The 15,928-nt window shown below is 38.7% G+C and overlaps 2 protein-coding genes across 2 annotated transcripts; both read left to right on the forward strand.

Moving 5' to 3' along the window:
• The first annotated feature begins 378 nt into the window (after positions 1 to 378).
• On the forward strand, positions 379 to 1,295 carry LOC143883180 (germin-like protein 8-2). The gene is made up of 2 exons (XM_077386531.1): positions 379 to 496; positions 722 to 1,295. Exons 1-2 carry the CDS (start codon positions 379 to 381, stop codon positions 1,276 to 1,278), a joined length of 675 nt encoding a protein of 224 aa, XP_077242646.1. The 3' UTR covers positions 1,279 to 1,295.
• Positions 1,296 to 14,072: 12,777 nt separating this feature from the next.
• On the forward strand, positions 14,073 to 15,042 carry LOC143883742 (germin-like protein 8-2). Its single transcript, XM_077387062.1, has 2 exons — positions 14,073 to 14,224; positions 14,450 to 15,042. Exons 1-2 carry the CDS (start codon positions 14,107 to 14,109, stop codon positions 15,004 to 15,006), a joined length of 675 nt encoding a protein of 224 aa, XP_077243177.1. The 5' UTR covers positions 14,073 to 14,106; the 3' UTR covers positions 15,007 to 15,042.
• The last annotated feature ends 886 nt before the right edge of the window (positions 15,043 to 15,928 follow it).

Below are 15,928 nucleotides of genomic sequence, written 5' to 3' on the forward strand. Positions count from 1 at the left end.
CATAATATGTCGTTTTTTATTTTTCTTTGTATACTTACGACCAGCTCGGTCGTGGGGCTCGTTCCACTTATTAATTTAGATCTTACCATTTCAAAATATTAAAAACAAAATTTACACACAAAAACAAGTCCGACGACTGCTTCTATTCTTTGCTGGAAAAGATCTACTTGGATAAAAAATTAGATTAGATAGCGTAGTTGTTAAACCGTGTATTGATTTGGTAGTAACAAGACCATTTCCATGAAATCACATGACCCCTAAGCCATGCATCTCTCTATCTATCTCTCTCTCTCTCTCTGCTATAAATATGCACCCTTTCTAAGTTTCTTCCACACCGTCAAAACACTTGCACCCAATACTCTTCTTTAGATTGATAAAATGGAGAAGGCTACTCCCCTCCTTGTACTTGTACTCCTTTCCTTGGCATCTTCTCTTACCTTTGCCGCTGATCCCAGTCCTCTACAGGACTTTTGTGTTGCTGACAATATGTCTCCAGGTACAAATGCTTTTTTTTTATTTCTCAATTTAACTTCCATTAGTATCATGATAATCACGTGTTTGTGCAAACTCAATTCCATTTTTGGTAGGTATTGTGGGGTTTGGCTAGATGACTTGAGAAATATTGTTATTGCATTTACTCTGCGTGTGGACACCGGCCCTACGTGCATGGGTTATGTTTTTTTTTATTGGCTGATCTTTTTTTGATGTTTTTCCTTCTCAGTGTTAGTCAATGGCGTGGTTTGCAAGGACCCAATGCTCGCTCAAGCAAGCGATTTCTTCTTCCCAGGGCTTGACATGCCACGCAACACAAATAACCGAGTTGGGTCCAATGTGACCGCAGTGAACGTGGTCCAAATACCAGGACTCAACACTCTTGGCATCTCCATGGCTCGCATAGACTTTGCACCCTATGGACTAAACCCTCCCCACACACACCCAAGGGGCACTGAGATGATTGTAGTTCAAGAGGGCACCCTCCTCGTTGGTTTCGTCACCTCTAACCTTGCAAATGGCGAAAATCGGCTCATATCAAAGGTCCTCAATAAGGGTGATGTGTTTGTGTTTCCAATAGGTCTCATTCACTTCCAATTCAATGTTGGACAGACCAATGCGGTGGCCATTGCCGCTCTGGCAAGTCAGAACCCAGGTGTGATCACCATAGCTAATGCCGTCTTCGGATCAAACCTGCCCATCTCCGATGATGTTCTCGCCAAGGCCTTCCAACTTGACAAGAAAGTAGTTGATTTTCTTCAGGCACAGTTCGGGCCCAAAAACTAGATAACTACCGACAAGGATCCCATGCATTAACTACAATAGTGTATTTGAATAAGCAAACTTGGTGTTTGCATTTCTTAAAATCGTAATAATAATACAGTTTGAGCATGTCAATGGGACAATCAAGCGATTGATTGAATATACAGTCTTGTTTTTCATGAATTCTCTCTCTCTCTCTCTCTCTCACACACACACACACACACACACACCCAAATCCGAGATCCAGGCCGGGCAAACGACGGTGCCTCATACCTACAACGCGACCCTCACAATCTGGTAAGGTAATTAGAATCATATATCGGAAATAAATCCAGGCATATATCAGAGTAGTAAAGCCAATGTAAAACTAAAACATCGATATCCATCAATACTATTAAAAGATGTATACACGCTCAAGTGCAAATTACTAGTCCTTTGACCAAATAAAACGAGGGTACGCTCCCACTCCAGATCTTTGCACAAGTCCAATTTCAATATCTGAAAATTTTAAACTACGAGTGAGCTAACGCTCAGATAGTAAACAAGCATTACTCTAGCTGGGTCTAGCATGGTAGGGAAACAGAAGGCTGCAACAGAAAGTCAAAGTGAAGCCGAAACTTAGAGTGAGGGATACACTACACATTCTGATGGTTCAACACAAGTAATTTTGAGCCACACAAAATATGCTTAACACAAGGTAAATAATCAGGGATTCATATTACCACAAATGGATAAGAGCCAAAATAGAACATACAAAATTTGCATGTAGAAACCGAAACTGAAATGAGAAGCATGGCCACAATTATAAAAGCCGAAATAGGAGGCAAGGAGCAATGTGAAGTAAAATAGGCATAGAATGAGTAATCAGAGAATCATTTTCCCAAGATACGAACCAAACAAGATCAAATCACATACCTAGACTAAAAATGAAGCTGGAACTGAAATATGCAACAAGAAGCATGGTCGCGTATTTCAAAAGTTCACAGTGGAGATTTTACAAGCAGCATGATCAAACACAAGTAACTGAGATCAAAATATACCAATAGACATAGTCAGGATATTCAAAAGGATTCACTTATCACAAGACATAAACAAGGTCTTCATCATAATATTTTCAAGAAGATCAAAAGTTTGAACCTTCTTCCAAAAATGATTTTAGTAAAGAACTTGAATATTTGAAGAAAGAAAATGAAACCCTCAAGGAAGAAAATGAGGGATTAATTCTTGAATTTTCTTATCAAATTGTTGAATTAAAAAGTGATCATGAAAATTAATAAATACTCAAACAGGGAAAATCAAGAAGAAATTAATGATTTTTTAAACCAAATTCAAGATCTTAAAAGAGAAAATGAAAAGTTGAGAATATGTCTAAATAGGTTTATTAATGGGGATAGAATTGTAGACATTATTCTTAAAAGATCTAGATGCACAACTTACTATAGAACATATTTTGCATCTAGAAGGCATGCTAACCCATCCATAAGATGTCACTATTGTGGATCTTATGGACATTATAAATTTCAATGTGAGCATAGAAATCAATATTCTAAATGGGTTAGAAGGAATGGACCCAATAAAACTTGGGTTCTAAAAGCTCCAACATGAATCATTGTTTGAGTTTTTACTCAGATTTAGGGGCTGGAGCTAAAAATTGAAAAATCTTTACAATTTGAAAATGAATGTTGAAAATCATTTTGAGATGATGAGTTAAGCCGAAGGTTGAACTTAAAATGAAAATTCTTGAGTCCTTGGCAATTTCTTTTTGAAAACCCCCTCTTATATTGAATTTCTAAATAAAAAAAGAGGGAGTTGTAGTTTTAAATTCTATTTGACTGAGGCGAACCTAAAACTTATGTATTAATATTTCAAAACCCCTTGATATTTTGATATGCTCTCATCTCTTCTTTATGTGGATGACAAAGGAGGAAAGAAATTTGGTGTTATGTTTTAAAGTTCTAAGTTGGAATATCATTTACTTCGAAACATATTTTATTGGAAAATCCCTTGTATGATGTCATCAAAAAAGGGGGGAGATGTAAGCCTAATTGTTCAACCCTTGGCTATCTTCTATTTTATGATGATTCAAAACACAAATGATTATATGTACTAATTGTGTTTGTTATTTAAGTTGAAGGTTCGTCAAGGTTCAAAGTCAAAGCAAGAGGAGATCCATGAAGTTGAAAGGGACTAGAAGACACAATTTGAAGAAGATCAAAAGTCAAGTCTTGTGTCAAATAGAATGTAAAATCCAATCCCACACTTAGGATCCAAACAAGGCATCAAAAGAGGGTTAAAATACCCCAAGTAAGCTAATGGAATGAAGAAAATCAAGCGGACCAAGTTCCCAAGGCAAAACAATAGGAAAATATGAAATGGCCAAAATTCAGGGGGGGGGACGATCGATCGAGACATGGTCGGTCGACCGGTGCCATTCTGATATAAAAAAAAGGAAAAAAATACATTTACACCCCCTCTTGTTTCTGACAACTCTAACCCTGACTTTCAAAACGTGACAAGTACACCCCCTGAGGTTTCAATTTGTGACAAGTACACCCCCTCCTTCAACTGTCCGTCGGTTTAACCTGATAGAAAGACTAAAACTAACCATGGTTAATATTTTGACGCCAGAAACACCCTCATTTGCAGAGGGATTAGGGTTACGCCATTTTCCACTGCTGCCGTCGCCACCTTCGGCCACCGCCGACACCTCCGGCCACCGCCGTCACCTCCACCACAAACAATGAAACCCCACCCATGGCTACATCAAAGCCACATTTCAAGAAAAAAAATAAAACAAAAAAAGCCCTAAAATATTAGGGTTTATGTGCAATTCATGATAATGGTGCGAATGAAGATAAATAAAACTCCTAAATCAAGGGTTTATGTTGATAAATAAACAAGGGTTTGAATCAAACCCTAATTTCAGTTTTTAAGTAACCCTAATTTCAGTTTTTAAGTCTGAAAACCTTAATTTTCAGTTGGGGAAGACGAGGGCATTTTGGTCATTTCTACCTCGCCATCTACTCCGTCACGTTAAAACAACTTCAGGGGGTGTACTTGTCACGTTTTGAAAGTCAGGGTTAGAATTGAATGTGTTAGAAACTAAAGGGGGTGTGTCTGTATTTTTCCCTTAAAAAACATGAGAGAGCCTCTGGCGGTCCACCGTGAGTGACTTCGCAAGTATTTTAAATAGCCTAACGGCTAGTTTAAACTATCCATTACAGAGCCGTTGGGGGTGTCCCAAATGGCTAGTTTTTGGGTTTTTGGCTATAAAAGGGTTCTCAAACCACTTAGACAAAATCAACAAGCTCTAATATACACTTAAAGCATCTCTTGAGTGAAAAGTCACTCCTTGTGCCTCTCTTCGAGAAATCTTATGAGGGATTGGATTCAAGCTTTAAATTGTATATCTTTATGAGAGCATCTTGTGTAATTGCCTTTGAACAATGCATTCCTTCATTCTTTTAATCTTATATTTGGCAAGTAATCAGAGATGCAGAGCCTTCTCCGAAGGTGAGTGTTGGGAGACATAGATCCGTCTCCGTCGACAAGTGTTGAGGCGCAGAGCAACTTCGTTGTATTGGTTTGATCTTCACCGTTAAGAACAGATTTTAGTGACCATCAACAGTTGTGGTGGAGATGTAGGTCTGGGGTTTTAAACCGAACCCCTATTAAATCTCATTGTACTCCTTCCCTTATCTCCTTTACTTTACTTGTGCATTGATTTTAAGTTCTTTGTGTTTATTGTTAAAATTTTCTTTGATTTAATTTCTTAATCAATCCTTTAAAAGGGCACAATTTTATAAATCTAATTCGCTTCCCCTTTGGGTTGCAATCACCTAGGCCTACACATATTTATTTTCAGATTCCTTGCAAGATTCCATTGCCGCCATGTATTCGGGCTCGGTACAGGATAATGCAACCGTTGGTAGCAAGTTTGACATCAAACTAATAAGACCATTCCTAAACTCGAATACATTACCCATAATAGATCTTCCTTTGTCCATAACATTAGCATAACTTGCATAAAAAAAACCATGCAGCGACTTCGAATCCTTCTCATATGTGATAGCATAATCACTAGTACCTCTTACATAGAAAAGCGCTCATTTGACTGAAACTCGGCAGTGGAATCAATATGCACGGCAGAAACAAGATTGAGCTAAAAACAAAAACTTTTCGATCCACCAACTGAACCAAGATCTTAGTTGCTAGATTAATCAATGTTTATGAATTGAAATTCGGATGGTTAAGGACATTTACCAATTGGTTGACCGATACTGCCAATCTCTGCTTGATCTACTCCCCATTAGGTACCCGACGTTTCTGAAACCCAAGCTGGTCCGGAAGTCGAAGTAGTGGCTTCTCAAACCGTGCGGTTGAAGGAGAAATAGGAGAGAACTTGGAATCCTCTCCCAAACTAAAACCAATAAGGCTTTCAAGTTCTTCTAAAGAACTAGAAACAAAACTAGAAGCGGGAAAAAGAAAGGAGAAAAATGAAATTGGGAGGGGAGATGGGCTGGACGAATTTTGCATATGGGTTTCCAAATTGTGCAAGTAATCCAAATTGTCCACCCATCCCCTCCGTTTATAGAGTTCCCTCTAGCAATTCGTTCCCTTGTATGTGTCCCCTTGATTTTGGAAACTAAATTCAATTAAAACTCTCTGTTTCTTAAACATGTAAAACACATGGATACTCAAAATGATTTTTTCTTATTGAATGTTACCAATAACCAATGGGACTTTTAGAAATAGGAAACCTTCTCCAACTCAAATTCTCTCTTTTCCTTTTTAAATTTCCACCAATAGGAAATTAGAATAAATCAACCAATGGGATCTCTCATAACTGTTATCCAATAGGATTTGAGCATTTAATAAGCACATGTTAATTAAGACATGTACACACCATAATATGGTGTATCTCATCTTTAATACATGTGTGTGCACCCTATGTATGGTGCTCTTCCTCCCTGTATCACATATAGTGGATCCAATCCATATCACACATACGATCAAATCTGAAACCCATATTGTCCAACAATCCATAAGGGTCTAGCGAGTTGTGAGTGTGATCGGCCCAGGGATCCAATGATCATTCTCACAGGGTCCACAATGGGCCCTACTGTGATCTCACGCAATGTAGTCCAACTACGATAGCATTAGGCAAGTGACCCCCACCATGACGTTACCCTGAAGAAGACCATTAGATCAAATTACCCAAATCACATCCAATGTGTAGTCCTTCCTCCAATCCTTCATTTACCGAGTTGGGTCTTGTGGAGGGTGGACATCAATTACCCCATGGGCTCACTCAATGGTATACCTTTCTATCTATCAAGCTTGGGCCCGCAAATGCATTTGCAGCTCCCTTTTGAAACAATCAATGTTTTTGAAAAACTTTGATAAACAATTTATCAAACGGATTGGCCAGTCATTATTTAATGGCCTAGCTGAGATCGAAATTGCAAATGATTTTCCTCTATGGGAGGGGTGGAGGATTCAATGATGGGCATCACTATTGACCCCACGGGTTTACCCCATGACCCAGCACTACCCGCTGGTAACCCCGGACCGGGGACTACTGTTAGATAGACCAAAGCCATAAGGTGCGCCCACAGACTAAAAATATCCCTCAGGTCTAAGGACATATCCAAGGGTCCTGTCTGACAGAATAACCTTATCCAATTCCTTGTCCACAGGTTATTCTACGAAGCCATCCGTTCAGTGTGTGATCCAATCATTTCGCCCATTCCACCTACTTAGAATCAACTACCTCAGTGACCTAGATAGGCCACCCCAATGCGTATATGGAGGCAGGTTCGATTCTAGTTGTGTACAGGTACGAGATGTCCAATCTCAACCCCAACCAAGAACATTCTAGGTCTGCAAAGAACCTGAAGATCATATCTCCCCACCACATAATCTCAATGTGCATGACCTATCCTACGATGCTACCTAAGGATAAAGGTGTGCCTAGAAGCACATTAGGTTAATGGTTTATCTATCTTTTAAGGGTTTCTAACATCTAAAACCTAAGGCTCCATGGGTTGACCAGTCTCATGCTTGGGTTGCATTCATGGAAGAGAATTGTGTCTCCACCCTTAAACAATTGGGCATATAAGTTAATAATATATTGTTGCCAGGCATATTCTCACGATTCACTCCAACAAATACCCAATAGATGTCATGTAACAATAAATAATAGTTGCAACATTACAACAACTGGATTTTGATTAGGGCACACACCCTAACAATGACGGCTTCTGAATGCGCTTTACCCAGATTCCCCATAAACCGGCTTAAAACTCCAACCGCGTAAGTAATTTTTGGCCTAGTATATACCATGGAAAACATCAAGCTCCCGACAAGGGTAGCATATGGGATTCGATCCATTTTCTTCACATCCTCTTCCGATTTTGGGCACTGATTGGAACATAACTTAAAGTAAGCTGCTAATGTGTCTTTATCGGCTTAGACTTGCTCATCCCAAACCATTCAAGCACCTTTTTTATAAACATCTTTTGTGAAAGCAACAAAGTTCCAAGGATAAAAAGAATGGAACTTTGTTGCTTTCACAAAATATGTTTGTAAAAAAGGGGCTTGAAAGGTTTGGGATAAGCAAATCTAAGCCGATAAAGCCATCATCAGCAGCTCACTTTAAGATATGTTCCGATCAATTCCCAAAATCGGAAGAGGAGATGAAGAAAATGGATCGAGTCCCATATGCTAGCATTGTTGGGAGCTTGATGTTTATCGTGATATGAACTAGGCCGAACATTGCTTATGCGGTTGGAGTTTTAATCCGGTTTATGGCGAATCCAGGTAAAGCACATTCGGAGGCCGCCAAATTGGTGCTTCGCTACCTAAGAAGTACTACTGATTATGTTATGATATATGGAAAGGATTCGAATCCGTTGCATGATTTTGTTGATACAAGTTATGCTAATGATATGGACAAAGAAAGATCTACTACGGGTTATATATTTAGGTTTGGGAATGGTCCTATTAATTAGATGTCAAAGCTGCAACCAACGGTTGCATTATCCACTATCGAGGCATTAAGTTAAAACCTATGGATTTATTTTGTGATAACATGAGTATCATTTATTTGGCCAAGAATTCAATTTTTCACAAAGGACCACATATATATCGGTTCAATATCACTACATTTAGGAAGTCATTAAAGATGGAAGGATCTATTTGTTGAAGGTGTGAACCAAAGAGAATGTGGTGGATATGCTCATAAAGATGGTTCAAGGAGAGAAGTTATATTGAAGTTTATCTTCCCCCAGTCTCAAGAAGGAAGGGTTGGCACGCTGGTGATTGTGCATCAAGGTGGAGATTGTTAAAATGGTGACGCATGAGCACCATTTTTTTATTTCTTTTTTCGAAGTCGGTATCTCTTGGTCTTTTAAATGGGATGTTTTCCTTGCCTCTCTCATATGGTTTTTTAAAGACAAAAGATAAATAGGGTTTAAAAAAGGAGAAGAGTGAGAGATTTGACAGGAGAAAAGGTTTAGACAAGAAAAGAGGGGTTTCCTCTTGGGGCTTTAGGAGGGCTTTGTGGTAAAGCGGAAACAAGTTTCTTCTTCTTGGTTTTCCAAGGTGTGTTCCTCTTCTTATGGTGTGCCCATCAAATGGATGGTTTGGATCTTCCTATGGTGTGGCACATACAGTACTTTTTGGCAAGTGGGATTGGAAATTAGGGATCTGCTAGGGACTATCGATCAATTAAATGAATCTGAGAGCAACCACCTTTGTCCTCAGGTTAATAAAATGAATAAGACAAAATCTTAGCCTGTGTGAGTTGTGTGGCTACTCTCACATGCAACAGCCAAGCCGCAACATGCCTGAAGTGATTGTCCCTAGTAAATCTTTAGTTTTAAACCTAACATTTAACAAAGTAAAGTGATTGTCGCCAAAGGATGTGGGGCGGGGATGGGGATTAGATATTCCCCATGGGGAGGGGAGGGGGATTCCCCATGATCCCCGCAGTGGGGAGGGGAAGGGGAGGGGGAAAATTCCCCGCATAGGGCAAGGGGTAGGGGACCCCAACATCCGGCCCCGACCCGCCCCGTTGCCAGCCTTAAGAAAGATCTCTCAAGGAAGAAGATGCTAGTGTGTTTAAATCTGTCAGTGATAACAAACTGATCTTGATCAGTTCTTCTTCATGCATTCAACAAGAAAATAATGGAATGAAGAGAAAAAGGACTATAACACTAGTCTACAATTCCAATTCATTAACAAGGAAAGAAAGAATAAAGGAGAAGAGCCTCTCTCTCTCTCTCTCTCTCTCTCTCTCTCTCTCTCTCTCTCTCTCTCTCAAATCAATGTCATTCTCAGAAATGAAATGAGATTGGCTTCATATAGACAGCCCTTACAACTAACATCAACCAACATAACCCCCAATGGTAAAGAGACTAAAAAAGGACATGTATAATAATCAAATGATTAATAATGATGACTACTAAATATAACAAAATATGGAAGGACAATAGTATAATAACATTACTATTGCAAGTAATGGTGAAGCAGATGCACCAAAGGATGTAGTGCATCACACTTGCCTTCTTAGAAAGAACTCGGCCCTGAGTTCACATAAATTCCACCCGGGAATTAGTCCACCTGGATCAAAGATGAAGATATACACACCCTCGTCCCAAGGAATATAACCTCCCACCTTAATTCTCTTATTGAGTTGTATCTTACCATGTGATGTGCGTGGGCTAGTAGAATACCTATAATCCCCAATTCAATGTCTGCTGAATATGACATATGTGTAGTAGTCCGCTGTTTAAACCAAATATGACATATGTGTAGCAGTCCACTATGTAAACGTATCATATATAGAATTGACAACCATTAGCCCCATCTCCTTCTCTTTGAAATGACAAGTGTAAGGGCCGTCTCTCTCTCTCTCTCTCTCTCTCTCTCTCTCTCTCTCTATCAGCATTAAAATCATTAAATGTTAAAAACGAAATAAATGTAAAGTGTAATGATAAAGGGCGGTGAAACTTTGAGAAATTCGGGTGATAGAATTTTTTTTTAATACTTTATAGGTTCTAATAGTTTATATAAAAATAAGCCATGGAAAATATTAATTATAAGGGCCGTGACTACAAGGTTCTAATTCTTCACACGCACACACACGCACACGCACGCACGCACTAGCACACTGGCGCACACGCACATAGGGATTTGCTAGCATTCATCGCAGAAGCCATTTTACGGCTGCGCTGTTGTATGTGAGGGCAGCCACCTCGTGAATGAAGACAAACTCTCACATCGCGGATGGTCTGTTGATGGATGCTAGCAAATCCCTACGTACACTCACACACGATATAGTTACTTAACTTTTAAAGAGGCAATTCCTTAATATTCTATTTGTAGATACGATTAATTTAAAATTAACCTATTTACACATTATGCCCCTTCGTATTTGATTGTTTAAGGCGTTCATATATTTGGCCCGATTGCGGATGGACCATTGTTTCAAAAATCTCCATTGTGAGACAATCTTAGAATCTAAATTTATGGCATATAAATGGATGAAAATGAATTATTGTAAGTTTAAAAAAAAAAAAAGATTAGCGGCATTAACTTATCTATTTTAGGAATGTTTTAAAAGATCAAGAATGGTAGGGATTATTATTTAAAAACAAGAATAAGTCGCACCCTTAGCGAATTCATCAGAATGATAATCTCTTCAAAATTTGGGGAGTTTTCTTAAAAAAATTGGACCATTTACAAATCCTAATTATAAGATATATAAGACCATATGTAGATACATAAGACATGAGAGATATAATAGCTTATATTACGAAATTTTATTAGTTTTTTTATAAACACATAAGATATAAGAGATTTACTCTTGGCATTTACACTTATCTGTTCAGATTGTATAATTATCTTCGTCATATGCAAAAGAAAATTTAGGGCAGAATGTGAAATTCTCATCATTTTTATTTGTACCATGAGCTTTATCTTAAATGCGAATGATTTTTTAAATTAAAAGAAATTTTGTGTAGTTGTTTGATTTTTTAACTTTTAATAATTTATGGACAAAGGAAGATCTATTATGGGTTATGCTAATGGGAATGGTCCTATTAGTTGGATGGCAAAGTTGCAACCAACGGTTGCCTTATCCACTATCGAGGCCGAGTACATGGAGACAGCGGAAGCTTGCTAGAAAGTAGTTTGGCTTCAAGGTTTGATGGGTGAGATTGGCATCGAGTCAAAACCCATGGATTATTTTTTTGTGATAACATGTGCATCATTTGTTTGGCCATGAATTCGGTTAATCACAAAAGGACCAAACATATATCGGTACAATATCACTACATTCAGGAAGTCTGATGGAAGGATCTATTTGTTGAAAGTGTGAACCAAGGAGAATGTAGTGGATATGATCGTAACGATGGTTCAAGGAGAAAAGTTAGATCGAAGTTTATCTTCTCTCGGTCTCAAGAAGGAAGACTTGGTATGCCGATGATTATGCATCAATGTGGAGATTGTTAAAATGGTGACGCATGAGCACCAGTTTTTTCATTTTTTGTTTTTTTGGAGCGGGTCTCACTTGGTCTTTTAAGTGGGATGTTTTCCATGCCTCTCTCATATGGTTTTGTAAAGGCAAGAGATAAAAAGGTTTTTAAAAAGGAGGAGAAGAGTGAGAGGTTTGAGAGGAGAAAAGGTTACTACAAGAAATGAGGGGTTTTCTCTTTGGGCTCTAGGAGGGCTTCTCTGGTGAGGCGAAAACATGTTTCTTCTTCCTGGTTACTTAGGGTGTGTTCCTCTTCTTTCATTCTTCATTTCCATTAGTTTTTCCTTGCAACCCTAGCATAATGTTGGAGGTTTTTTTAAGGGGATTTCTCCTCATACTTAGTGTATAGATTTGGGGGTTTTTTGTGATTGTATAGAAGGTTGGAGAGAAGGGTTTTTCGGTGGTTTTTACAAGTGTGGAGGTAACGTTGTGCTATTTGGTTTGAAATAATGGACCTGTGTTACCTTGTCGTTGGATGTAGCCCATTATGGTGAACTGCATATATTGTTTTCTTCTTGTGATTGCTTGTGATTTATTTCTTTTGCTCCTCTTAAAAACTGGGCTGCTGTTGGATCAAATATCAAGGGGGTACCGCCCACATGGGACTTGACCGTCGGGCACCGTATTAAAACTCTTGTTTTATAATATTGTAAAGTAGTAACGGTTTGCTAGAAGAACTCTTAATTTGACAATATATTTTCTGAATTATAGTTTATAATGTAAAAGATATTAACAAGGGAAAAGTGTTTCTACTCGGTCAAAAGTAGATAACGTCGTCTACTACGTCGCATGAAACAAAGTGGGCCCACATTGCTTGGATAATCCAGAGCATTCATTTGTTAGGCCCTGAGATAGATAGGGTGTGCCCTAAAAATCAACTTCAAACGATCATCCTAACCCTTCAATTTGTGGAGGTTAAAAATGGGAGGTTCATAGCCCTCCATATTTAACCTCCACAAATAGAAGGGTTGGGATGATCTTATGGTTTTTATTTTATTTTATTTTATTTTGGCACACCCTAACTATTGCGATCAGGACCCAAACAATGTGGGCCCCACTGTAACTTTGGCCGACGGAGTAGATAACGTATCTACTCGGCCGTGTAGAAACACTTTTCCCTATTAACAATTAGATTGGTATGGTAATTCCATCACAATATTATCCGAAAACATGAAATTGTCAAAACGATTTCCCGAAGGAAATGATATATTAAGACGTTTTTTGATAAATTTGCCATCAGTGGATCAGGATCATCCTATCATAGTTTTAACGTAGATGATGGATGGATTTTTTATGTGAGTGGGGGTCCACCATATCAACAGCTTGAACGACAGAAAATCGACACCAATTATTTCTCAAATCGCATATTTGAAAAACATCCAAATGGTCAAAGGAGTTTAAAATATATTTATTTACCATTTAACCAAGTTTTGGCAACTAATCTTTAATAGCGAAGTAACGAAAATAAATTTTTTTATAGATGCTGTAAGTTTTTTTATAATTACAAGTGAAATTTTATTTTCTACCCCATTCCTCCGCATATCCATCCTTTTGTTTGTGCTTTCTTGGAAATGACTATTTTCAGGGAAAGGCAAACAAAAGGTGGAAATATAGCCATTCTTAAGAAAAGATAAACAAGAGGAGGTGGTAATGCTGAAAAGGGGTCGGGAAAAATCAATTTCCTAATTAGAGTGGTATTGGCCAACCTTAAAAAAAGGTCTGCAAATTAGCAATCAAATGGGTAGGTATAAATAGGGTAGGCATTGTTCGAGACCATGTGGGAGATCACCCAGTTTGATTTCAGCATGTCCTTCGCTCGGCTAATAGGGTAGCGGACCGTTTCGCGAGAGATGGAGTAAATTGGATCTTTGATTTTCTTCCTCCATAATATGTTGTTTCTTATTTTTCTTTGTCTGTACTCATGACCAGTTGGGTGGTGGGGCAAGCCCCACTTATTAATTTAGATCTAAGCATTTAAAAAAAGGGCAGGCATTTTTCAACTCAGATAAGTTACATTATAATTTAGGTACGAAAAGATTGTTTCAACTTTCACAGAAAAAAGAGTCTGACGACTGCTTCTATTCTTTGCGGGGAAAGATCTACTTGGATGAAAAAAATAGATTAGATAGCGTAGTTGTTAAACCATATATTGATTAAGTTGTAACAAGACCATTTCCATGAAATCACATGACACTTAAGCCATGCATCTGTTTCTCTCTCTCTCTCTCTCTGCCTATAAATATGCACCCATTCTAAGCTTCTTCCACACCATCAAAACACTCGCACCCAATACTCCTCTTTAGATTGATAAAATGGAGAAGGCTACTCCCCTCCTTGTACTTGTACTCCTTTCCTTGGCATCTTCTCTTACCTTTGCCGCTGATCCCAGTCCTCTACAGGACTTTTGTGTTGCTGACAATATGTCTCCAGGTACAAATGCTTTTTTTTTATTTCTCAATTTAACTTCCATTAGTATCATGATAATCACGTGTTTGTGCAAACCCAATTCCATTTTTGGTAGGTATTGTGGGGTTTGGCTAGATGACTTGAGAAATATTGTTATTGCATTTACTCTGCGTGTGGACACCGGCCCTACGTGCATGGGTTATGTTTTTTTTTATTGGCTGATCTTTTTTTGATGTTTTTCCTTCTCAGTGTTAGTCAATGGCGTGGTTTGCAAGGACCCAATGCTCGCTCAGGCAAGCGATTTCTTCTTTCCAGGGCTTGACATGCCACGCAACACAAATAACCGAGTTGGGTCCAATGTGACCGCAGTGAACGTGGTCCAAATACCAGGACTCAACACTCTTGGCATCTCCATGGCTCGCATAGACTTTGCACCCTACGGACTAAACCCTCCCCACACACACCCAAGGGGCACTGAGATGATTGTAGTTCAAGAGGGCACCCTCCTCGTTGGTTTCGTCACCTCTAACCTTGCAAATGGCGAAAATCGGCTCATATCAAAGGTCCTCAATAAGGGTGATGTGTTTGTGTTTCCAATAGGTCTCATTCACTTCCAATTCAATGTTGGACAGACCAATGCGGTGGCCATTGCCGCTCTGGCAAGTCAGAACCCAGGTGTGATCACCATAGCTAATGCCGTCTTCGGATCAAACCTGCCCATCTCCGATGATGTTCTCGCCAAGGCCTTCCAACTTGACAAGAAAGTAGTTGATTTTCTTCAGGCACAGTTCGGGCCCAAAAACTAGATGACTACCGACAAGGATCCCATGCATTAACTACCATAGTGTATTGGAATATGCAAACTTGATGTTTGCATTTCTTAAAAGAGTAATAATAATACAGTCTGAGTATGTCACTGGGGAAATCAAGGGATTGATTGACTATACAATCTTGTTTTTCATGAATTCGTCTCTCTCTCTCTCTCTCTCTCTCTCTCTCTCTCTCTCTCTCTCACACACACACACACACACCGATCATGAAGTCTGCAACAGGATGATCCTAACCCACTGATGGGAAACATAAAGTCAAAGTGAAGCCCAAACTTAAAGCGAGGGATACACTACACATTCTGATGGTTATCTTTTATAGTTCATCACAAAGAAATTCACATAGGGTTCATCACAAGTGATTTGGAACCACACAAGGACCAATGTGAAGTAAAATAGGCATAGAATGAGTAATCAGAGAATCATTTTGCCAAGATACGAACCAAACAGGATCAAATCACATCCCGAGACTAAAAATGTAGCTGAAACTGAAACATGCAACGAGAAGCATGGTCGCGTATTTCAAAAGTTCACAGTGGAGATTTACAAGCATGATCAAACACAAGTAACTAAGATCAAAATATAGGAATGAACAAAGTCGCGATATTCAAAAGGATTCATATATCACGTGACATAAACGATGTCTTCATCATAGTAGACCAAAACTGAAAATTAGCACCTTTAAACAAACGAACGTTTTGCTGAAAACTTGAAGAATTGGTATTGCCTGCCATATTGCCAACTTACCGAACCCGTGCCGGTCTTCTTTCGAAATTGTCCCCAGCCTTTCTGCTCTGATACCACTATGTAGAATTTAAAGAACAAGTAATACAGAAACACAGAAGAGAACAGAACACAAAAGAACTTTATTATATTGCTGAATGTATTTAACACACACGAA

This window comes from Tasmannia lanceolata, unplaced genomic scaffold (genome assembly GCF_043159265.1).
Source record: "Tasmannia lanceolata isolate RefF3 unplaced genomic scaffold, GAP_Taslan_0.1 ptg000008l, whole genome shotgun sequence".
NCBI lineage: Eukaryota > Viridiplantae > Streptophyta > Magnoliopsida > Canellales > Winteraceae > Tasmannia > Tasmannia lanceolata.